We start from the raw sequence: 24,721 nt of genomic DNA, 5'->3' as shown, positions 1-24,721 counted from the left end.
TGTATGAACACAGAACTATGCAAACATTTGCACTCACAAACAAACTATCCTTTTTTAATTTTAACACATAGCCAATGATTATAGACAAAAAATATACATTTATTAGGAGTCATAACAAAATAAAGAGGAATGCTAGATAAACTGGTGTAATTACGAAGCCTTTGTACCCCAGGGCACACATCAACTATTTGACAGGCAAAATTGGGAGCCTGAGGAGTCCATTTAATCCAGTCCAGGCTTTGGGTTTACAACAGCCTGCATCTTTTGCCAGACCAGACTGAACCCAGCCCATCGCTCTCTTGTCTTCCTTCCATGCTTTCTTCCATACTTGCTTCCAGGCTGTGGCTCTGGTGTTGGAGCTGTGACAGGAGGTGGAGGAGGAGGAAGAGGATGGTCCAACTCACACAGGTGGGTTTTGCTTGAGTTTGCCCCTCAACCCCTTATTTAGGGCCATATATGTCACTTCCTCACAAAAGAGGCATTGGTCCATCTCCATTTTCTGCATTTTGTTGGCAGCCATGCAGGCATAGGCCTCAAGAAGACTGGGGGGGGGGGGGCTCTGAGGGCCGCAGAATCCTGCCAAATTAACCCAAGTGCTTACTCCTCCACGCTCATCTCCTTCCTGGGCCTTTTTTTTTAAGGCGGAGGGGAGGGACCTGGGATTCGGTCAGGCTACTGGGCCTGGCCACCTCCTGGCTACCACTTACCCCCACCTCCTCCTGGTTGCCACTTACCCTCGCCACCTGCTGGCTGCCAATTTCCCCTGCCACCTCCTGGCTGCCACTTTCCCCTGCCACCTCCTGGCTGCCACTTTCTATAGCCTCCTCCTGGTTGAGGATTTCCTGTGTATGAAAAAGGGACATAGTTTTAGTTTATTGTTCATCAATTACACACAATTTTGAGAAATATGTTGAACAATGCTATACCTGACTCAAGCTGGGCTCTTCCACATCTTCTTCCTGGGTGGTAGGTTGTACGTCAGAAGCCCCAGCTGGGGTGGAAGGAAGGGTTGAGAGTGATGGTCTGATTTTAGTTTGGTCTGACAGAAATCACAGTATGTTGTAGTACCAGAGCCTGGGGACATAAATGTCATCTGCTGCTGCTCCTGATCTCTGGGAATCTCTGGCTGAGGATTTCCTGTGTTTGAAAAAGGGACATCGTTTTAGTTTATTGTTCATCAATTACACACAATTTTGAGAAATATGTTGAACAATGCTATACCTGACTCAAGCTGGGCTCTTCCACATCTTCTTCCTGGGTGGTAGGTTGTACGTCAGAAGCCCCAGCTGGGGTGGAAGGAAGGGTTGAGAGTGATGGTCTTATTTTAGTTTGGTCTGACAGAAATCACAGTATGTTGTAGTACCAGAGCCTGGGGACATAAATGTCATCTGCTGCTGCTCCTGATCCCTGGGAATCTTGGACCTTCTTGCACTCCCTATTATATGTGCTCCTCAGGCCACCAATTTTGCACTTCAAATATTTGATGTCTGCCGTGAGGATCTGTGGCTTCACAAATTCCAGCAATTTATCCAGTGCTGCCTTCTTTTTGTATAAAAGGGGTGTTTTGTCTGCCACAGACAGGGCAGCTCTCTGTACAAATCAATGAATTGGGGGAGGAAATCATGATCGTTGAATCAAACCATTTTATCTACAAGACACAATAGAAGACAAACCCTAATGTCTCAATAGAGGCCACTGATGCCCCAAGTTAAAACTGTACCTTCGTTAGAATGATTGTGCTTCCCCTACTCGGTCCTCCGCTCACAGATCATATGTACAACGCACATGTGTTATGCTAAATACACACTGCGCATGCGTGAAACTTGGTATACATTTCTCACTCAAATTCCCCCTTTTTTTGTTGGAACCCATAAAAGCAACACTTGTCTATATCCAACGTGTTTACTTTATATAGTGATTTACCTCATTTAAAGTCCTGCTGACCACTTTCCTTTCTCTTTGTTTAAAATATGGAATGGAGGTCAATTACTTTTGGTGTCTTGCGCCACATCATTTTTTATCCGCCCGCCTCTGACCTTCCTTATAGTATATTCCCCGCCCCTTCTCTTTTGGTGCAATGCGAGAGCAAATGGCAAAGAAAGAACAAGTGCATGAAGATAGCAGCAATGACAAAAGCCCGGAGCCACGAACGTCCCGATCCCGGAGAAGATTTAAGGCCTCTAATATGTCCTTTGTAGAGATGAGGGAGATGGTGGACATCTTGAAGAGTGCCGACTATGACGGGAAGCATGGGCCTTACCCAAACCCAAATGTCAGAGAGGCCAAGATCATGACTAAAGTTGTGAAAAGTCTGCATAGGAATTTTGGGGTATGGCAATCGAAGAATCAACTGAGGAAATGATGGTCAGACCTCAAATTGAGGGAGCAGGATAAGTACAGAAGAATCAAGAGAGTGCTGCAAAAATGTAAGTATTTTGTCGTGTGTTCCTATTCTTCTCATTACGTTCGTGCTGCTCCATGTGCTTTTTTTTACTGTTGTACAGTTTAAAATGGCAATTTTCAGGTTCGTGGGTACAGTAATCGTTCGTAGTAAACAGTGATTGTTCACCCAATAATACAATGTTTTTGGCAGATGCAGGTTAACTATATTTGTTCAGGCCTATTTGGATTAAAAGAAGTTTAGGACATTGTTGTCTAGATGTGTATCCAGAATGAAATGCAAACTTGATTCACTGTAAGGAGAGGACACTCAGCAGCTGTTTACACATTTGGAAGCAGGAGCACTAGTGTGGGACACCAGAACAAACTTTTTAGGGTGTCCCACATAGGTGCTCCAGTGGATACTAGGGGTGACTCCATGTGGGAAACTTTACCAAAAAAGGTTAGTATTCCAGCTTTAATAAAGTGAAAAAATCATGTCCTCAGCTTGAAACTCTGCCAATACAGACAATTGTACGACACTGCCAAGCAATGTTTCAGTTTCCTATTTCTTGCCTCAAATATCTGTGTGCTAAATATACCTATTTTTTATTCACATAGGGGAGAAAAGAATCGGGATGTCAGAGGACACCAGGGATGGAAGGACAGGTTTATGAAGTGGGTGAAATAGTGACCACAACAGGTAAGTGTCTGAGACCACAGCTTCAGGTAATAGATGTATGCCTGCATATTTATAATACATGGTCTGTTTTTTTATTTTAGGTTATGTGGATGTTGTGGAAGAAGAATCTCATTTCACAAGTGGAAGTGCACACGTCCTCATCGGGGAGATAATGGTGTGCAATCGGGATTTACAGAAGATCAAGGAAGACATCAATGATGTGGAAAAAAGACTCAAAAACGCCATTGATGTTTTAGGCAGAATATAAAACACACCAAAATTTTGGAATTTTTAATTTTTTTTTATAACTTTTCAAAGAAATGTTGAAAGGCAAATTTTGAAGATGCACACAGTGATTCAACATGTGCTATCTGCCATCACGGTGCGTGTTTTGTGGGTGCTACCCCTTCCTCGCAACTAAAGTGGGTGAGAGGAAGGGGTTGCACCCCTGAAGCACATCCATTGATCTCCCATGATGGGGACTAGCACATGTTGACATTAGGCATGGGATCATAGTTACATAGTTAGTAAGGTTGAATAAAGACACCAGTCCAACCTGAGTGTCTACAATTGTCCCTATCCCTGTACATTGCACACTCACATCAGTCCCTACCCTCAAGGAGCCCACAATCCAAGGTCCCCATATACTAGGGCCAGTTTTTGGGCATAAGCCAATTAACCTACCTGCATGTCTTTAGCGTGTGGGAGGAAACTGGTGTACCCAGAGGAAACCCACGCAGGCACAGGGAGAACATGCAAACTCCAGGCAGGTAGTGTCATGGTTGGAATTTGAACCATCAACCCTTTTTACTGCTAGGCGAGAGTGCTAACCACTACATCACCCATTTTGAGGAGTGAAATCCCCATTTTGACTCCCAATTTGTGTGCATCTTCAAAATTTGGCTTTCACAGGGGTGACATCACCCCATCTGATGAAGGAAAGATCAACACAGTTTGGACATACTAATGTCTGATATTGCCTTCAATTTATCAGAGTTGAACTTTGTAAGTTCCTGTGTATTGTTTTATGTTTTTAAAAACATGCCTATTTACCACAAAAAAATTATATTTCTACTGTGCCAAAAAATAAATATATTCCAAAAAATATGTTGGTTTGTTCCTAAAACCCTTTTCTAAACGCACATGTGAATGTGCACAGAGTAAAATATTTGTTGACTCAACAATGTGCGGCTTCTTCTTTCAATGCTCAATAGCAGTTTTTTGCTTAACCACCTCAATACAATGCACTTACACTCCCTTCCTGCCCAGACCAATTTTCAGCTTTCAGCGCTCTCACAGTTTGAATAACAATTACTCAGTCATGCAACACTGTACCGATATGAAACGTGCATCCTTTTTTTCACACAAATAGAGCTTTCTTTTGGTGGTATTTAATCACTAGTAGGTTTTTTATTTTTTGTGCTATAAATGGAAAAAAAAGTACATTTTGTGAAAAAAATGCCTTTTTCTTTGTTTCTGTCATAAAATGTTGCTAGTAATCTGGCCAAAATTTATACTGCTACATATCTTTGGTAACAATAACCCAAATTAGTGTATATTATTTGGTCTTTGTGAAAGTTATAGAGTCTATAAACTATGGTGCCAATCTCTGAAAATTGATCACATCTGATCAGGCCTTAGGTACATCAGGTGCATCTAATTTCTTGAGACACTAACAAGTCAGGGAAGTACAAACACCCCTCAAATGACCCCTTTTTAGAAAGTAGACATTCCAAGGTATTAAGTAAGCAGCATGGTGAGTTTTTTTAAGTTGTTATTTTTTCCCACAATTCTTTGCAAAATTAAGATTTTTTTTATTATTATTTTTTTTATTATTTTTTACAAAATTGTCATATTATCAGGTTATTTTTCACACACAGCATATGCATACAACAAATTACACCCCAAAATACAGTCTGCTACTCTTCCTGAGTTTGGCAATACCACGTGTGAGACTTTTACACAGGCTACTAGCATAAATGACATATCTCATTTCTCAACCACCTATTACAGTTTTGAAGGCCCTGGAGCACCAGAACAATGGAATTGCCCACAAAATGACCCCATTTTGGGAAGCAAACACCCCAACGTATAATCTATGAGGCATAATGAGTCTTTTGAACGATTCTTTTTTTTGCAGAAGTTTTTGGAAAATGTGGAAAAAAAATGAAAAAGCATTTTTGTTTTACACAAAGTTATCCATTTATAAAATATTTCTAACACATAGCATGTATATAGCAAAAATTACACCCCAAAATACATTCTGCTACTCTTCCCAAGTATGGCAATACCACATGTGTGAGACTTTTACACAGCCTGGCCACATACAGGGGACCAACATTGAAGTAGCACCTTCAGGCGTTCTAGGAGCATAAACTACACATCTCATTCCATTCCTACCTATCACGCTTTTGAAGGTCCTTGAGCACCAGGACAGTGGAATTACCCACAAAATGACCCCATTTTGGAAAGCAAACACCCAAATGTATATTCTATGAGGCATGGGCTGCAAATAGGTACTCGGGTACTCTGATGGGCTGCAGATAGGTACTTGGGTACTCTGATGGGCTGGTGACAGGTACTCAGATACTCTGATCGCCTGGTAACAGGTACTCGGGTACTCTGAACGCCTGGTGACTGGTATTTGGTTACTCTGATGGCCTGGTGACTGGTATTTGGGTACTTTGAAGGGCAGTGACAGGTGCTCAGGTACTTGTACTCATATGGACTGTGACAGGTACTCAGGTACTCATATGGACTGCGATGGGTACTTGAGTACTCAGATGAACTGTGACAGGTACTCATGGACTGTGACAGGTACTCGGGTACTCATATGGACTGCGACGGGTACTTGAGTACTCAGATGAACTGGGACAGGTACTCATATGGACTGTGACAGGTACTCGCGTACTCAGAGGAACTGTCACAGGTACTCGGGTACTCAGATGGACTGTGGCAGGTACTCGGGTACTCAGATGGACTTTGACAGGTACTTGGGTATCTGATGGACTGTGACAGGTATTCAGGTACTTGGGTACTCATATGAACTGTGATAGGTACTCATATGGACTTTGACAGGTACTCAGGTACTCTGGTGAACTGTGACAGGTACTCGGGTACTCTGATGGACTGTGACAGGTACTCAGGAACTCTGATGGACTGTGACAGGTACTCATATGGACTGTGACAGGTACTCAGATGAACTGTGACAGGCACTATGATGGGTAGTGACAGGTCCTCTTTATTGGGGGGGCAATTAGTGTGATTGGTGTACACTGTAAGTGGTAACGAGATGTTACCGCAATCTCCTTCTCACACACGATCGGTGTGTGAGGAGGAGAACCCGGTAACATCTCGTTACAGAGGTTTGTTGACAGTTAGTGATTGGCTGTGAAAGGATCACAGCCGATCACATGGTAAACAGCCACCGGCCAATGGTTGTTTACCAGCGACGAGCAGCATTCCCGGGAACATGTGCATTCCCTGTTTAAATGGAGGGCTGTCATATGACGCCGTCAGAGAACGAGAGCCGTGCCGCCTGGCTTTCATGTAACGGACGGTGGGTGTCAAGCGGTTAAATTGGTGTTTACAGTAAGAATGGGGGTTATTTCCTAAAGGCAAATCCATTTTGCACTACAAGTGCACTTTTGCAGTGCACTTATAGTGCAAAATGGATTTTCCTTAAGTAAATAACACCCACAGTGCTAATTTGCATCAATCAGGCCATTTTCGTCACTCCAAAAAAATTAATTCAGGGTGCTGAAAATGAATATTATTATCATTAATGCATTACATACATTAACAACAAAAAGAAGTGTGTGTAGCAGACCCACAACATAATAGTTGAAGAAGAGATTGTCACCTCATGTATCAAAGAAATTACATTGGAACTATTGAAGAAAATGGCCAAAAAAAAAAAAGGAGAACCTAGGAGACAGGTTCAGTTAAAAACACAAATTTATTTAAAAAATACATTTATTTAAATACATATAATGTGATGTTAAAGGATAAAACTTACCCTAATATAATCCATCTGCAGGACCTGAATGATGGCAGAACAGGTCTCTGGAATAATGATCCCCAGAGCCTGGGGGGGAGATGTCTGTCGAGAACTTGATGTCCTGCATACTTCTCCCCGTCGCCAAGTACCACAAGGTGGCGAGTAGCCTTTGCTCAGGAGTATTGGCTTGCTGCATGCCAGTATCCTGCTTTGTAATATAAGGGGACAGCAAAGCCAACAGATGGTGAAAAACGGGGTCCGTCATCCAGAGATAATTTCTGAAATCATCAGGATTATTCTCACGGATCTCCCACAACAAAGGCATATGAGAGTATTGGTAACGCTGGAGCAAACAAGTCTTCGTCCATGAACTCCTCCTCGCCCTGTTCATGGACTGGACTTGGGTCAAAGCAAGAACCAAGCCCCTGCTCAGCACAAATTTAAAAAAATTAGAAACGAGTAGACAAGATCACAGCACGTTCATGACGATCGGAATTTCCGACAATATTTGTGCAACCATGTGTATGCAAGACAAGCTTGAGCCAACATCCTTCATAAAAATCCCAGAATTTATTTGTCGGAATGTCCGATCGTGTGTACGCGGTATTACAGTAAAGAACCCTCTACTTAGTTTAAGGTTAAACCACTTTTTAATGAGTGGCCACAAGTATTGTTAAACTCCCTTCTGCGAAAAAGTTTTATCCCTATTGTGGGGTCTCCAGTACGGTATTTATAAAGTAAAATAATATCCCCTCTCAAGCGTCTCTTCTCCAGAGAGAATAAGTTCAGTGCTCGCAACCTTTTCTCATAACGAATATCCTGCAGACCCTTTATTAGCTTAGTTGCCCTTCTTTGTACATCCTTCCTGAGGACTGGCCAGAACTGGACACATACTCCAGGTGCGGCCCGACCAGAGTCTTGTAGAGAGGGAGAATTATTGTTTTATCTCTGGAGTTGATCCCCTTTTTAATGCATGACAATATTCTGTTTGCTTTTTATATATATATATATATATATATATATATATATATATATATATATATTGTTACTGTCTGTTATACTTTTTGGCAGAAATATTGCAGTAAAGACAATTTCTGTGTTTTATCATTATGTGTGTGTTTCTCATTGGTTATTGCACTTACACTATTGCCAGGTGTGCCAGAGGGGGCTGAAGCTGTTATTAGGGTTGAGAGGCAGATTAACGGAGGTATTGCTACAGATCTTTTTGCAAAATACGCTTTTTCAGGCTTGAAAGCAAATTGCAAAGAGATGGCTGCAAGTTATAACTCCTTCTATCAGAGAATGGATGCATGCAGTTAATCATATCATAGCATATGAAAAAGTTATGTATGAAAGTAGGGGAAACCTACAGAAATATCATAAAATTTGGAGTATATGGTGTAGTATAGAAGGGACTAGTGAGAGATAGCGTAGATGAACAGAACGATTAATGTGGAAAATTGTGAATGTCATTTTTATTATGTATGTTTTTGATATGCAATAATTAAATAATTAATAATTAAAATAAAAAAGAGTTTTATACTTACCTGGTAAGTGGACCCTTACCATTTATTTGGTGGTCCCCGCTGGTGCTGTCTGCTTCTCCATTTCTGCCAATTTGTGCAGGCTTGCTCCCAAGCCGGACTGTGTTGATCCATAAACACACACAGTGTGGCCCGACCAAACCCCCCACTCCCTCCTTACAGGATTTGACTGGCAGCAGCAGGAGCCAATGGCTCCACTGCTCTCAGTGAAGCCTATGAATGCAGGAATAGAGTAGAGTGTGGCAGCAGGTGGGGACAGCACTGAATCAAGAGAGGCATTGCCTAAAGCCGCGTACACACGGGCAGACTGTCTGGCCAACTTAGTCCGTCGAAACACATTTCAGCGGACAGTCCGCTCGTGTGTGGGCTTCAGCGGACTTTTTCAGCGTGCAGTCTGGCGGACTAAGTATTTCGGAATTTCTGTAATATTGTCCGTCAGACTTTGGTTTCAGCGGACAATCCGCTCGTGAGTAGGCTAGTTCGACGGACTAAGTATGGCGCATGCTCAGAAAGGATTTACACGGCGAAAGGTTGCATTGCTGTGTATTGGACTTCCTATTTCTAGTCCCGTCGTACGTGCTGTACACGTCATTGCGCAAGCTTTCGACGGACTGTTTGTGCATCCGTGTGTGGTCAAGTCCGTTCATTCGAAAGTAGGACGGACTGTCCGTCAGATTGTCTGACGGACTAAGTTGGCCATACAGTCCGCCAGTGTGTACGCGGCTTAAGTGTTTAAGAACTATGGGATTGTTTTTTGCCTTCATGCAGCAAATCATTGAGGTAATAAAAAAACTTTTTGTCTTTATAACCACAACTATTACTAGCATAAGCAAGCATTTATGTATTTGAATGGTCTCAAATGCAGAGTTTGAATGCAAAGTTTACAGCACAGTGTACAAACTGATCTAAACCTTTTGTTTAAACAGTAAAGTTTTCATTTTCTTTCATTTCAAGTTTTTCATTTCATTATTCATTAGAATACTATTGAGTACAAATACAAGCCTGTTCAATGCAAGAAAGAAAGCGACATGAAATACATGTATTTATGTAGATGGACATATGCTTAAATGCAGTTCCTTTGATATAAAGTCCACTCCAGCTGGGAAATATGTCTCGCCTTTATGTAAAAAAAAAGTGGCGAGTTAAATTCCAACACAAAAGAAAGGTTATCCTTGCAGGAGTGTTCAGTATTCCTCTCTCAATGCTATACAGCAGCAAAAATGCTTCCTTCAGCCTCCTGGCTTGCTCTGGCAGTGCGGCTGCTCTAGTCTCACTCTTCAGGCCTCTGTCTGGTCCTCCATACCATCTCAACAAACTTTAGACTCTGTGTCTGTCTCTCTCCCTGCTCTACTGGCTCACACCCTGGCGTTTGGTAGAGTCCTGAATTACTGTCAGCCTGCTGATCCTCAGTAAAACGTGGACTCAGGTCTAGAGGCTTCCTCTATCCCAAGCCTCTAGAAGCCTCTGGACTCTAGAAACTAACCAATTTTCCCCACTCGCAATAGAAATTCGGAAGCCCCTCAACCTACATCCTTGAGAACTCACTGTGATCTTTTATCTTACTAATACTGAGGCTGTAAAAGAAAAGAAAATCTTATTTTTGTGATTCCCCTTGTACCCTTGGTAAACAAACTTTACACAGTATATGACTTCATCTTTAGTGCACCTATCTTACTGTGTATTAGAACCAGACATGGAAATTAAAAATAAATGCAATCATACAGCTATATTAATCTTTTTCGCATTTTGGAATAACAGAATGGGCCTATTTACGGTATATAGTAAGTTTGCATTCAATTAGTTAACGCTAATTACTTTTTCTTTTATAGATGCCGGATATGATTAAAGTGTGTTTTTGTTTCTGTTTGCAGCAATCTGATGACTATTTCAACCCTAACTGCTCATTCTGGAGTTACTCAAAAACTAATTTTTCAGGACACTGGTCAACACAAGGCTGTAGGCTTATGACAACAAACAAAACGCATACAAAGTGCTCATGTAATCATCTAACTAACTTTGCTGTACTTATGGCTCATGTTGCAGTTAAGGTAAGTTAGTGTGAAATCAATCCATCACATACAATATACACACGTACAACTTTGACATTAGTTCACATTAGAATATACAGTGTTAAAGCAGTTGTAAAATGTACACTTTTTAATTAAGGTTTCCTCTAGGTGCTTTAATGTACTCCCACATTCTAAAAACATACTGATAGGTTGAATGCATTCTAAACAAAATTGGCCTTTATGTGTTAATTTGTGCTTCACAGTATGCACATTGAGTTCCTGTGCTTGTGCGGGTTTCCCTTGGGTACTCCAGTTTCTTCCCATATTCCAAATACATAGCAGGTGAATTGGCTGGCTGATGTATAGATTGACCCTAGTATGTCTACGTATACATGTGAGGGACCTTAGATTGTAAGCTTCTCGAAAAAGTAGGGACTGATGTGAATGTGCAATTTACATTTTAGCTTATAACCAGAAACAGAGCTGTGTTAATAAAACAGTGTGCCACATTAAAATGAGCTAACTGTTCTAGCATGAGAAATGATAAATCATCTGTCTTTAGCTTGTCGACATTTAGACTAAAGCTGATTTTTGATTTTCATTTATGGCTTAAAGTGGTTGTAAACTCTGTTACACCACTTCTACCTACAGGTAAGTCTATAATAAGGCTTCTGGAACAGAAGGTTTGACTGCACTCACAGGTTTGAAGCAAAAGTGAAGACTTTATTGAAGATAAAAATCATCAGACAACATCGTAGACATCATGACATCAATGCAGACCTGGCAGAGATTGGCTTTGCTTTCTATCAGACTATAATCAGCCTAACCTGTAGGTACTGTAAATATCTCCTAAACTTGCACAGTTTAGGAGATATTCACTACATACGCTGCTGCCGATATCGGCGCATGCACACTAAAGAAACAGCCCGCTGGTGCTGTTTTTTCAGAGCCCATGCCGTGACCACCGGCTCCCGTGCGCATGCACGTGAGTGATGTCACCCAGGCTCTGGCCAATCACAGCGCCGGAGCCCGCAAACCTGGAAATAGCTCCGGTGAAAGATGTCGACCGCGGGTGCGGAGTGTGGGCAACACCGCAGGCCATCGTTCTAAGGTAAGTATTTCATACTTACCTAGTATGCGATGCATACTAGCTCATTGTGCCTTTTTGTCTTGCAGGTTTTTTTTTCCGGAGGTTTACAACCTCTTTAAAGTACTCTACATTTTGCTTCTTTTTCAAACTTTTGTTGTTCATTTACCATTATGTCCATGCAGTATTCACAATATTATTGCTTAAAATCTCTCCTAGTTAGTCTTTAACCACCTCATGACTGTAAAAAAAATGTAGATATGTATTTCTATAGTACCATTTATAAAGTCACTTCAGAAAACACATTCTGATTCCCAGTGCACCCATGAATAGCTGTCATTTTGTCATTGAACATCTCAGACCAGTCATGATGTACAGAACCATCAAATGACTTTGTACTTGATCACCGCGAACCAATCATAACAATCACAACTGTAAACAGTAGTAGTGTTTATAACCATTAAGACCAGTCACAATGGAAGACGCTCCCCTTCCTCTCTTGTGAATGGGCTGAATAAACACAGTAGGCAGGATGATAATGGCAGATTAAAGGTGAAGGTAGAGGTCCTAAAGTACCACTATCCACTAATGCTAATGGGGTCATTTTTTTAAAGGTGTGTGTGTGTGTGTGTGTTGAGGTGCTACTGACCACCAATAGATGTGTGATTTTTTTTCTTCAAAGGTGGGCTTTTAAAATGCCACTGACCACCAATGATTGTGGTATTTTTTTTTAAGGGTAGGGGGGATTAAAACACCAATGCTCAACAATGATTGTGAAGTTGTTTTGGAGGGAATTAACATGCCAATCCCAATGGATTTTTCTGTTCAAAAGGCTTTATTGAAGTCTGAGAAAGATTACAGGTAGATCAGCTGACACAGCAGCTTTTATAGAATAGAGCACAGAACAAGGGTGAGTAGGCTCCTTATTCATTGTTTTAAGGGTAGGGGGGATTAAAACAACAATGCCCAACAATGATTGTGAAATTGTTTTGGAGGGTATTAACATCCCAATCCCAATGGATTTTTCTGTTCAAAAGGCATTATTCAAGGCTGAGAAAGATTACAGGCAGATCAGCTGGCGCAGCAGCATTTATAGAACAATAGAGCACAGAACAATGATGAGTAGGCTCCTTATTCATGTGAATCCAAGCAAAAGTGCCTATAGGCAATCAAATCGATTAAAATGAAGAAACGTATTAATGATGGACCAATGGGAAACTGTAATAGGTTCACAGAAGTTGGCAGTAAAAGGTGAGAGAATGGAGACGGTAAGAGAGGAATAGGGAGGGAGGGGGACATCCAGGGGTACTGGCAGTCAAGGAGGAGGAGAAGGGGCAATACCATGGCGCTAAGGTTCAAGAAGAGTGGAGTCAGTCTCAACTGGCAAGAAACAAGCTATCCATGGTTACCAGTTTCTTGTATATTTTTCAATGCGTTCCTGAAGGGTTGCTTCTATTTTGCCATGAATCACAGCATGGATTACATGCTTTTTGACCTAATTTATATTGAGCGTCAGAGAGTTCCATGCTGACGCTAGTGTTTGTTTAGCTGAGATTGTAGTTTGTATGAGAAGTTTAAATTGTGCATATTTGAGGTTCGGAGGTCTTCAATTTAGAAGAGCGGTGAATGGAACAGGACTAATAGCTTTGCCTAAGTCAACTGAAGATAAGGTAAAGACCTTGGCCCAAAATGTATGTACTATAGGGCATGCCCACTATATGTGGAACTGAGTAGCTCCTGTTTTGCAGCCTCTAAAGCAGTCGAGAGCATAGTTTGGTGCATACTTTGAAATGCAAGCTGGAACTAGGAACTCATATTTTATTTCTAATGCAGCAACATTGGCAGAGCACAATTTGGTAGACAGGCAGATATTGGCCCATTCCTATGATTCAAATGTGACCCTGCAGGCATGCAGTGGAAGACATAATAGATTGCTTATAGCAGTCGGGTCGCATTCCACGGCCTCTATACTGACCCACAGCAAGGTTTCAATAAACACAGGAAACTTGATTAGCTGGGCCACTTGGGCTGCATGATGGTATTTAATTATGTGAGGTAGCCCCAAGCCCCCCCCCCCCATAGTTTATATAGATAGATTGTGGCCTGCTGTAATCGTGGGTGAGTCTATTCCCAGGTGAATTAGAAAAAATGGCGTAGTATTTGCAGGTAATGTAAGTATACACAAATTGGGAGCATGGGAAAGAGGTACAAAATCTTAGGAAGGTGCATAATTTTGACTGCTGTGATTTAACCATGATAGATGTAAGGAGTACCACTGTGACATAAGGTTAGATAATTTGGTTAGCATCGGATGGGGGGTAGTTAGCACAGAAAAAGGTTGTGTACGAGGCTGTGAGGGTAATTCATAGATATGGAATTTAATCTGTGCACCATTGAAAAGGAAAAGATGATAGTAGGGGGGAAAGATCTTGTGTAGAGAGGCTCACGCTGAGCAATTTTGATTTTGTGGTAATAAGTTCTAAGCCAGAGACAGCTGAAAACGTTCCTAGTAGCAGTTGTAAGTTTGGGGTGGAGACATATGGGGATGTAACATATAGGAGGACATCCTCCGCAAAAAGATTGAGTTTGTGGTGGTTCCTGGCTAATTAGACTCCTGAAATATCAGAGGATGTACGGATGAGTTGAACAAAGTGTTCTATGGAGAAGGCAAATAATAAAGGGGAGAATGGGCTACCCTGCCTGGTTCCTCCTGCTATAGGAAAGAGGTCAGGTTTGTAGCGGGAATACTTTCTGTAAGCGTGGGGGAGTGTGTAAATGTAGGAGATCCATTAGAGGAAGTGAGGATCAAATCCCCAGTGTCCCAAAATATAATGCACATAAGGCCATGAAATCGATGCAAATACTTTCCAAAAGTCTAGTGACAACAGATCATCCAGAATGTAATTCTGTAAGAGGTCGATGAGGAGGGTGGCACGGCGTATGTTGCTCGCTTGGGGAAGGGGATAAAAACCCAACATGATCCCTATGTACAGTACATTGAAAAAGCATTTATACCTCTTGAAACTTTCCATATTTTTCATATTACCACCAAAAACGTAAATGTATTTTATTAGGATTTTATGTCATAGACCAACACAAAGTGGCACATAATTGTGAAGTATAAGGAAAACGATAAATGGTTTTCAAAATTTTTTACAAGTAAATATCTGAAAAGTGTGGCGTTCATTTGTATTCAGCCCCTGAATCAATACTTTGTAAAACCACCTTTTGCTGCAATTACAGCTGCAAGTCTTTTTTGGGTATGTCTCCACCAGATTTGCATATCTAGAGAATTACATTTTAGCCAATCCTTCTTTGCCAAAAAGTTTAAGCTCTGTCAGATTGGATGGAGAGTGTCTGTGAACAGCAATTTAATTTAGGTCTGGATTTTGACTGGGCCATTCTAACACATGAATATGCTTTGGCCTAAACCATTCCATTGTAGCTCTGGCTGTATGTTTAGGATCATTGTCCTGCTGGAAGAGGAACCTCAGTCTCAAGTCTTTGGTTCCATCCATCTACCCATCAACTCTGACCATCTTCCCTGATACTGCTGAAGAAAAGCATTTCACAACATGATGTTGCCCCCATGTTTCACGGTGGTAATGGTGTGTTCAGGGTGATGTGCAGTGTTAGTTTTCCACCACACATAGCGTTTTGCTTTTAGGCCAAAAAGTTAAATTGTGGTCTCATCTGACTAAAGCACCTTCTTCCACATTTCTGCTGTGTCCCCCACATGGCTTCGCGCAAACTGCAAACGGGACTTTATATGACTTTCTTGCAACAATGGCTTTCTTCTTGCCACTCTTCCATAAACGCCAGATTTGTGGAGTGCGTGACTAATAGTTGTCCTGTGAACAGATTCTCCCACCTGAGCTGTGGATCTCTGCAGCTCTTCCAGAGTTACCATGGGCCTCTTGACTGCTTCTCTAATGCTCTTCTTGCCCAGCCTGTCAGTTTAGGTGGACGGCCATGTCTTGGTAGGTTTGCAGTTGTACCATACTCTTTACATTTTCTTATGATGGATTACACAGTGCTCTGTGAGATGTTGCAAGCTTGGGATATTTTTTTTTTATAACCTTTCCTTGTTTTAAACCTCCCTTCAACTTTATCCCTGACCTGTCTGGTGTGTTCCTTGGCCTTCATGATGTTATTTATTCACTGAGGCTCTCTAGCAAACCTCTGCAGGCTTCACAGAACAGCTGTCTTTATACTGAGATTAAATCACACACAGGTGGACTCTACATTGGAATGGTTTAGACCAGTGATGGCGAGCCTTGGTACCCCAGATGTTTTGGAACTACATTCCCCATGATGCTCATGCACTCTGCAGTGTAGTTGAGCATCATAGGAAATGTAGTTCCAAAACATCTGGGGTGCCAAGGTTCGCCATCACTGGTTTAGACCAAAGAATATTGATGTGTTAGAATGGCCCAATTAAAGTCCAGACTTAAATCCAATTGAGAATCTGTGGCAAGTCTTGAAAATTGCTGTTCACAGACAGACATTCTCCATCCAATATGGCAGAGTTTGAGCTATTTTTCAAAGAAGGATGTGCAAAAATGTAATTCTCTAGATTTGCAAAGCTGGTAGAGACATACCCAAAAAGTCTTGCAGCTGTAATTGCAGCAACTGGTGGTTTTACAAAGTAACTATTTTTATTTGTAAAGAAAACCATTTATCATTTTCCTTCCACTTCACAATTATGTGCCACTTTGTGTTGGTCTATCATATAAAATCCCAATAAAATATATTTACGCTTTTGGTTGTAACATGACAAAATGTGGAAAATCTCAAGGGGTATAAATACTTTTTCAAAGGCACTGTATAAGTGAGTAAATAATGTGATTCAGGCGCGGTGCCAGAATCTTGACTAGTAACTTGACATTGATGTTCAACAAGGAAATTGGTCTATATTTAGACCAGGGGGTGTGGTCTGTGCTTGGTTTAAAGTGCCCCTGACCCCCTATGATTGTGGGATAATTTTTTTTAAAGGTATACAAATTAAATGTAAATCCAAATTTGTTTTTTTTCCTCTTTATATTGTAAAAAAAATGTAAAACCCTCAGTGTTTAATACATACCACCAAAAGAGCCCTATCTGTCTCAAAAATTATTTAAAATTAATTTAGATACAGTGTCTCATTGACTTGCTCTGACATTGTCTGTCCGTAAGATTATTACAGCAAATTTGGAGAAATTGGGACTTTAAATATAACCTTCAGGAGACCATAACACCAAATGCACAAATGTATAAACATACAAATGTTTGTAATACCAATTTATTATACTGTACGTATAATATACAAATCTAAAAGTGACATAAATCATCACAAAAAACATAAACACAAAAAAACAGTAATAATGCATCAAAGTAATACAGCAAAAATGCATATGGATAACATACAAAATCAAGAGATTAAGAAGAGATATACTGTTGATACTATTATGAACACAATATATATATATATATATATATATATATATATATATATATATATATATATATATATATATATATATGCCAAAAACAGTTCAGTACATGATTGCGGGTTGATTTACTAAAACTGGAAAGTGCAACATTTTGTGCAGCTCTGCATTCTGCATCAACTTTCAGTTTTGTTTTTTTTGTCAAAGCGCACTTGAACACCTTAAAATTAGAAGCTACCATGCACAGCTGCACAAGATTTGGAACTCTGCATTTTAAGTAAATAAACACCTATGTGTGGTTAGCAATGTTTTTCTGTATTTTTATTTATATATGTGTGTATATACAGTATATATATATATATATATATATATATATATATAGATAGATAGATAGATAGATAGATAGATAGTGTAAGGGAGCTTCCCGGGGTAGGGTGTGTTTGGACACAGTTCACAGCAGACTTGGACTTTATAAAGCAGACCTTGGCGTTTATTCGTGGTACAAACAGTCCAACAAACAAAGTATACAGCAACACCGTGCTTCTTGTGTATAACAGGAACAAAATAATAACAAAAACAAACAACCTAGCCCGGCTGGGCGCTTACTAACAGGTTCTTCTCACCTATCTGACACTTATAACCACAGCGTCTTTCGCCTGGATATCGCAGGGTGGATTTTAGCTCCAGCAGTGGCTGTGCTTGCAGCTTCCTCCAACACACAGACTGTTCGTTTCCCTGGCTGAGAGCAAACACCTGCAGGCCCGCAGAGCCTTTACCTTCCCAGGCTAATTAGGATCAAAGCTCATCTGATCCAAAACCCAGAACTGGAACGAGGGATGGGGGGTGTGGAATGACAGGTCCCTCTACCAAACCTACCTGCCATTCCATATAAACCCAGGCCCGGCAAGATTAAATAACAACTCAGCAGCATATTGCTGCTGAGAAACTGATCCATCCTGGACTTACCATCTCACACTGTGTAGCAACCTAGGTGAGATGTACACCCCCTCAACCACTTCTCCAGTGACATGTCTACATATCCCCCCCCTCTTTTTCAGACCGGAGGGCTGAGCCTTTTGTCCCCACAGACAACTCACCCTCGACAATGCGTCAGCATTTGCCTGTAACTTCCCTGGCCTGTGTTCCACAGTGAAATTAAAGTTTTGTAAGGACAGAAACCATCTAGTCACTCTTGCATTTCTCTCCTTGTTTAACTTCATCCATGTTAGGGGGGCATGGTCTGTCACCAACTTGAATTTCCTGCCTAGCAAGTAATACTTTAAAGATTCTAGGGCCCACTTCACTGCCAAACATTCTCGCTCCACAATGGCATAATTTTTCTCGCCCGGGGTTAGTTTTCTACTCAAGTACGTCACCGGATGCTCCTCACCATTCACTACTTGTGAGAGTACTGCACCTAAGCCTGTGTTAGAGGCATCTGTCTGGACCAGAAATTCTCGCCTGAAATTGGGGGTAACTAACACAGGTGGTTGGCACAAGGCAGACTTAAGGCTTTGGAAAGCCTTCTCGGCCTCTGGGGTCCACGTGACCATTGCTGTCTTTCCGCCCTTTGTCAAGTCAGTTAGTGGAGCAGCAACTGAGGCAAAGTTCGGCACAAATCTACGGTAATAACCGGTAATACCCAGGAAAGCTCTAACCTGTTTCCTTGTCAGGGGTCTAGGCCAATTCTGTATTGCCTCAATTTTATTTAGCTGTGGCTTAATCAATCCTCTCCCAACAATGTAGCCCAGATATTTGGCCTCTTCTAGGGCTAGAGCACACTTCTCGGCATTTATGGTCAACCCTGCATCACTTATGGTATCCAACACGGCCTGTACCTTACAGAGGTGACTTTCCCAATCAGGGCTAAAAATGACCACATCATCGAGGTAGGCGGCTGAGTAATCCCGATGTGGTCGCAGAATCAAGTCCATCAACCTCTGGAAAGTTGCAGGTGCTCCATGTAACCCGAATGGCATCACTACATACTGGAATAGCCCATCAGGGGTGGAGAATGCAGTTTTCTTTTTAGCCTCGCCAGAAAGTGGAATCTGCCAGTAGCCCTTTGTGAGATCGAGGGTGGTTATGTACCTGGCGTTACCTAACTTCTCAATCAACTCATCTACCCTGGGCATAGGATAAGCATCGAACTTGGAGATCTCATTCAACTTTCTGAAATCGTTACAGAACCTCCAAGTTCCATTGGGCTTTGGGATTAGCACAATCGGGCTGGACCATTCACTCTGTGACACCTCAATTACCCCCAGATCAAGCATACGTTTTACCTCGTCAGACACGGCTTTTCTACGTGCCTCCGGTATCCTATAGGGCTTTAGGTTTACTCTGCTTCTAGGCTCAGTTTCAATGTGATGATGGATGAGGTGGGTACGCCCTGGGAGGTCAGAGAACTTGTTTTTGTTTTTCTGTAAAAATTCCAGAGCCTCCTGTTTCTGTGACACTGATAGAGCATCACCTACTTTGACTGGAGGGATTGGTGGTGACAAATTATTAACAGTATTTGTCGCCACCAAGGATTCCCTGTCTTTCCAGGGCTTGATCAAGTTTATGTGATAAACTTGGAAAGGCTTCCTTCTACCTGGTTGGTGCACCTTGTAGTTCACCTCACTGATCTTTTCAACAATTTCATAAGGACCTTGCCACTTCGCTAAGAATTTACTCTCAACAGTGGGGACTAGTATAAGGACCCTATCGCCTGGGTTGAATGTCCTGATTCTTGCGGACTGGTTGTAAATTCTACTTTGGGCCTCTTGAGCTCTCTGGAGGTGTTCCCTTACCAGGGGCATTACAGTGGCTATACGGTCCTGCATTTGTGCTACATGCTCAATAACACTCTTGTATGGGGTGGACTCACTCTCCCATGTCTCTTTTGCAATGTCCAGTAGACCCCTAGGGTGACGACCATAGACCAACTCGAATGGTGAGAACCCTGTGGATGCTTGGGGCACCTCCCTAATAGCAAACATGAGGTAGGGTAATAAATGATCCCAGTCACGACCATCTTTTCCCACCACTTTCTTCAACATATGTTTCAAAGTTTTATTAAATCTCTCCACCAATCCGTCCGTCTGGGGGTGGTATACAGAGGTACGGATGTGTGAGACTTTAAATAGTTTGCATAATTCCTTCATCAGTTTTGACATAAATGGCGTACCTTGGTCAGTTAGGATTTCTTTGGGGATCCCAGTCCTAGAGAACATATAAAACAACTCACGTGCAATTGTTTTAGATGCAGTGTTTCTTAAGGGTACAGCCTCAGGATAGCGGGTCGCATAATCTATGACTACCAAAATATACTGGTGTCCTCTAGCTGACTTTACCACGGGACCCACTAAATCCATGGCAATACGCTCAAAAGGCACCTCTATAATAGGGAGCGAAACCAAAGGACTGCGAAAATGTGACACTGGGGCACTAACCTGACATGTGGGGCACGACTCGCAGTATTTTTTAATGTCATCATATATCGCCGGCCAAAAAAACCTCTGGAGAACCCTCTCTCGCGTTTTGTCAGTCCCCAAGTGTCCCCCAAGAACATGGTTATGTGCCATGTCAAGCACCTGACGCCGGTACGGCTTAGGTACCAGAAGCTGTTCCACAATCTCATCCTTAACCTTATTGACTCTATAGAAAAGATCATTAGTCACCGAAAAATGTGGAAATCTTTTTTCAGCATCTGGTTCCTGAGGTACCCCATTCATAACAGCAACCTGCTCTCTCGCATTTTTGAGAGTGGGGTCCTGTAATTGTGCAGTGCCAAAATTATCCCTAGATACCTCTAAGTCTAGTATATTTTGCTCAGTGGGAGGAGCCTCCTCCTCCCCAGCCAGGACCTGCAAAGGAGAACAATCATTTTCATCCTGCACACTTCTATCATTCACAGGGGACAAAGCAACCCCCTTAGAGGTATCCCCACTCCTTTTGGGGATTTTTCTTTTTTCCCAGAGAGCCCAGAATAATGGAAAATCGCGCCCCAATATTACATTATGCATGAGGTTTTTTACCACACCCACTTCATATTGTACGGTGCCTTGTTCAGTCCCGACTTTAGCCAGCACTATAGGGTACACTTTTGTATCACCATGTATGCACACAACACTCATATGCTTTTTAGACTCTAAGTCCCCAGCCACCAGGCTAGCATGCACCAAGGTTACGAGGCTTCCCGAGTCCATTAACGCCTCAACGGGAAGGTCATTGATGGTAATATTGCAGATTTGCGGTTCAGTCTCTAGTCCAGGAACTGCAGCACAAGATGGTTCCGCAAACAGCGACTGACGCCGGCTAGCGTCACACTCCATGGGTTCAGTGGTAAGAGGGCAATGGGCCGACACGTGTCCCGCCTCATGGCATCTCCAACACTGGATAGGGCCTGGTCTCTTTGGCAAGGAGTCCTTTTCAGAGCCCCTTAGCCACCCGGGACCATCACCAGTCTTTTGTCCCTGAGACACCACTTGAGCCCTTTTCCCGCCATCAGCACCCCTCCACACTCCCCCAATAGATGGAAGTCTCTTACCAGCTGACGGCACAGATCTGGCGCTCCGGGGAGGTGAAGATGCTGCAGGAACATCACGGAGGTAGTCCTCAGTCGCCTGGAACCTCTCCACAAGGTTGACAAGTTCGTTTGCATTCTTAGGATCACCTTGTCCCACCCAGCGTTGCAGGTCAGTAGGAAGCGCTCGGAGGTAGCGATCCATCACGACCTTCTCTAGGATTTGTGCAGGAGTAGAAGTGTCTGGCTCCAACCACTTTCTTGCCAAATGGATTAGGTCATACATCTGGGACCTCGCTGATTTGTCCAGACTGTAGCTCCAGTTGCGTACCCTCCGGGCACGGACTGCAGTAGTAACTCCTAGTCGGGCAAGTATCTCCTCTTTTAGCCGAGTATAGTCCTTAACCTCTTGCTCACTGAGGTCATAGTAGGCCTTTTGAGGTTCACCTGTTAAATAGGGTGCAATTACCTCTGCCCACTCAGCGGCTGGTAACTTCTCTCGCTCAGCCACGCGCTCAAATACTGTTAGATAGGCTTCAACATCGTCCTCAGCAGTCATCTTTTGCAGCGCTTTCTGTACAGTCCTTCTCCCAAAAAAAATCTCTGGAGCGGCTCCCATCACTGTGGGTGGATTAGCAACCACAGGCGCCTCTCGATTTGCTATCAGGTGCAGCCATGGACTGTTCATGTCGTCTATTGGCCTCTGTCTGAGCCTGCTGTTGTTGCAAACTCACTTGCATAATCTGCTTCAGCATCTCCTCCATGTTGCTGGACTGTTCTTGGAGTGTAGTTGCAGCTTTCACCCAGGACATCAGCAGCTGTAGCCAAGTCTGTCCACACCGTTGCCCCTAGCAACCGTGTTGCCCGCTACCTCCACCAATTGTAAGGGATCTTCCCGGGGTAGGGTGTGTTTGGACACAGTTCACAGCAGACTTGGACTTTATAAAGCAGACCTTGGCGTTTATTCGTGGTACAAACAGTCCAACAAACAAAGTATACAGCAACACCGTGCTTCTTGTGTATAACAGGAACAAAATAATAACAAAAACAAACAACCTAGCCCGGCTGGGCGCTTACTAACAGGTTCTTCTCACCTATCTGACACTTATAACCACAGCGTCTTTCGCCTGGATATCGCAGGGTGGATTTTAGCTCCAGCAGTGGCTGTGCTTGCAGCCTCCTCAAACACACAGACTGTTCGTTTCCCTGGCTGAGAGCAAACACCTGCAGGCCCGCAGAGCCTTTACCTTCCCAGGCTAATTAGGATCAAAGCTCACCTGATCCAAAACCCAGAACTGGAACGAGGGATGGGGGGTGTGGAATGACAGGTCCCTCTACCAAACCTACCTGCCATTCCATATAAACCCAGGCCCGGCAAGATTAAATAACAACTCAGCAGCATATTGCTGCTGAGAAACTGATCCATCCTGGACTTACCATCTCACACTGTGTAGCAACCTAGGTGAGATGTACACCCCCTCAACCACTTCTCCAGTGACATGTCTACAATAGATAGAGATAGATATATATCTATATCTATATATATATATATAGGCAGCAGTCGTTCAAATGCAGTTTCATGAGTAAAGTAAAGTTAGCCCAATTTTTGTAATGTGAATGATGATGTTAGTAAGTAAATAGCTAACATGTTATGCCTTAAAATTGCGCACAATCGTGGAATGGCGACAAACTACGGTACTTAAAAATCTCCATAGGCTACACTTTCATTTTTTTTACAGTTTACCTGTTTAGAGTTTACAGAGGAGGCCATGCGCTTTACCTTTAAAAGCAAAAAAAAAAAGAAATTTTTGCTTTAAGACCCCTTTCACACCAGGGCGTTTTGCAGGCGCTATAGCGTTAGAAATAGCGCCTGCAAAACGCCTTAAAGAAGCTGCACCATTATGTGTAGTGTGAAAGCCCGAGGGCTTTCACACTACAGTGGTGCGCTGGCAGGACGTCAGAAAAAAGTCCTGCCAGCAGCTTCTTTGGAGCGGTGAAGGAGCGGTGTGTTTACCGCTCCTCCACCGCTGCTGCCCATTGGAATCAATGGGGCAGCGCTGTAATGCCGCCGGCAAAACGCCGCTATTGCGGTGTATTGCCGGCGGTTTTAACCCTTTCTCGGCCCCTAGCGGGGGGTAAAAGCGACCCGCTAGCGGCCGAAATGCGGCGCAAATCCGGCGCTAAAAATAGGGGCGTTTTACCGCCGACGCAAGGTGCGGTGTGGTGTGAAAGGGGTCTAAGAAAAAAAATCAGCCCTTTAAGACGGAGAGGCAAATGTGAGGTCAGACGTCGCTCTGGTTCTCCAAGGGCATAGAGCCAAATAAGGGCCACCTTGCCCCCACTTGACTTCCTGCCCAACCACCAATCTGACCGGATAGCTTCAATAAATGAATGCGCCACTGGGACTACTTTTATCGGAAAGCTGGCCACCTACTATAAATAAAGATACCTTGCTGCTGCCATAGCCCTCGTATTTAACATCATTGTATGTTTATAGTTAGGTGGTCGGCAAGTGGTGCATTTTTACTGTAAATTATGCTGTATTATTTTGATAGTACAAAGAATAGTGCAGCGCTAAATATCACAATTAATCTCCTCGTCCAGTAAATCAATATATGAAAAATATAGTTATTGGAAAGGAAAAATCATAAAAAGTTCATATATAAATCAGGATTTCAAAAATTTACAAAATTTACAATGTGCATCAATGAAGACAGTAAATCAGTGCAAGAAGTGTTCCCTCCGCTGAGGATGATACGCTGATGAAGTCCTGCTCCTAGGGACGATACGTACGCAAGAGGGATTAACGTCACCCGCAGCCGCCTCATGCTGACTCCATGTGGTTTTATGTGACTTTTTTGTTGGCACTTAATGGAAGTGCCTTTTATGTGATATTTATCATATTAAATACATGCCAGCAAAGACAACTAGATATTTCCTGTTTTATTTGCATATATCGGGACATTGGGACACGGATGATCTTATCCTGCGATCCCCTGTATATGAGCTGATGTGGTGATCCATATGCTTTGCACTCTAAAGAGGTTTATCCCTACTCTTCAGGATTTTGCCCATAAGGCA

General features: G+C 42.6%; 1 protein-coding gene across 18 annotated transcripts in view; it reads left to right on the top strand.

Moving 5' to 3' along the window:
- ADGRL3 (adhesion G protein-coupled receptor L3) overlaps positions 1-24,721 on the top strand; it is a 1,264,347-nt gene that overhangs the window by 800,429 nt on the left and 439,197 nt on the right. For all 18 annotated transcript variants that reach the window (XM_077475785.1, XM_077475784.1, XM_077475783.1 and 15 more), the window contains exon 14: positions 10,477-10,653. In XM_077475785.1, coding sequence (XP_077331911.1) covers positions 10,477-10,653 — 177 coding nt within the window. The remainder of the gene's footprint in view (positions 1-10,476; positions 10,654-24,721) is intronic.

The sequence above is a fragment of the Lithobates pipiens genome, unplaced genomic scaffold (assembly GCF_037356315.1).
Source record: "Lithobates pipiens isolate NorthernLeopardFrog02 unplaced genomic scaffold, aLitPip1_a1.2 Scaffold_13, whole genome shotgun sequence".
Taxonomy (NCBI): Eukaryota; Metazoa; Chordata; class Amphibia; order Anura; family Ranidae; genus Lithobates; species Lithobates pipiens.
Note: the sequence above shows the minus strand (reverse complement) of the source record. Positions and strands in the feature narration are given on the sequence as shown.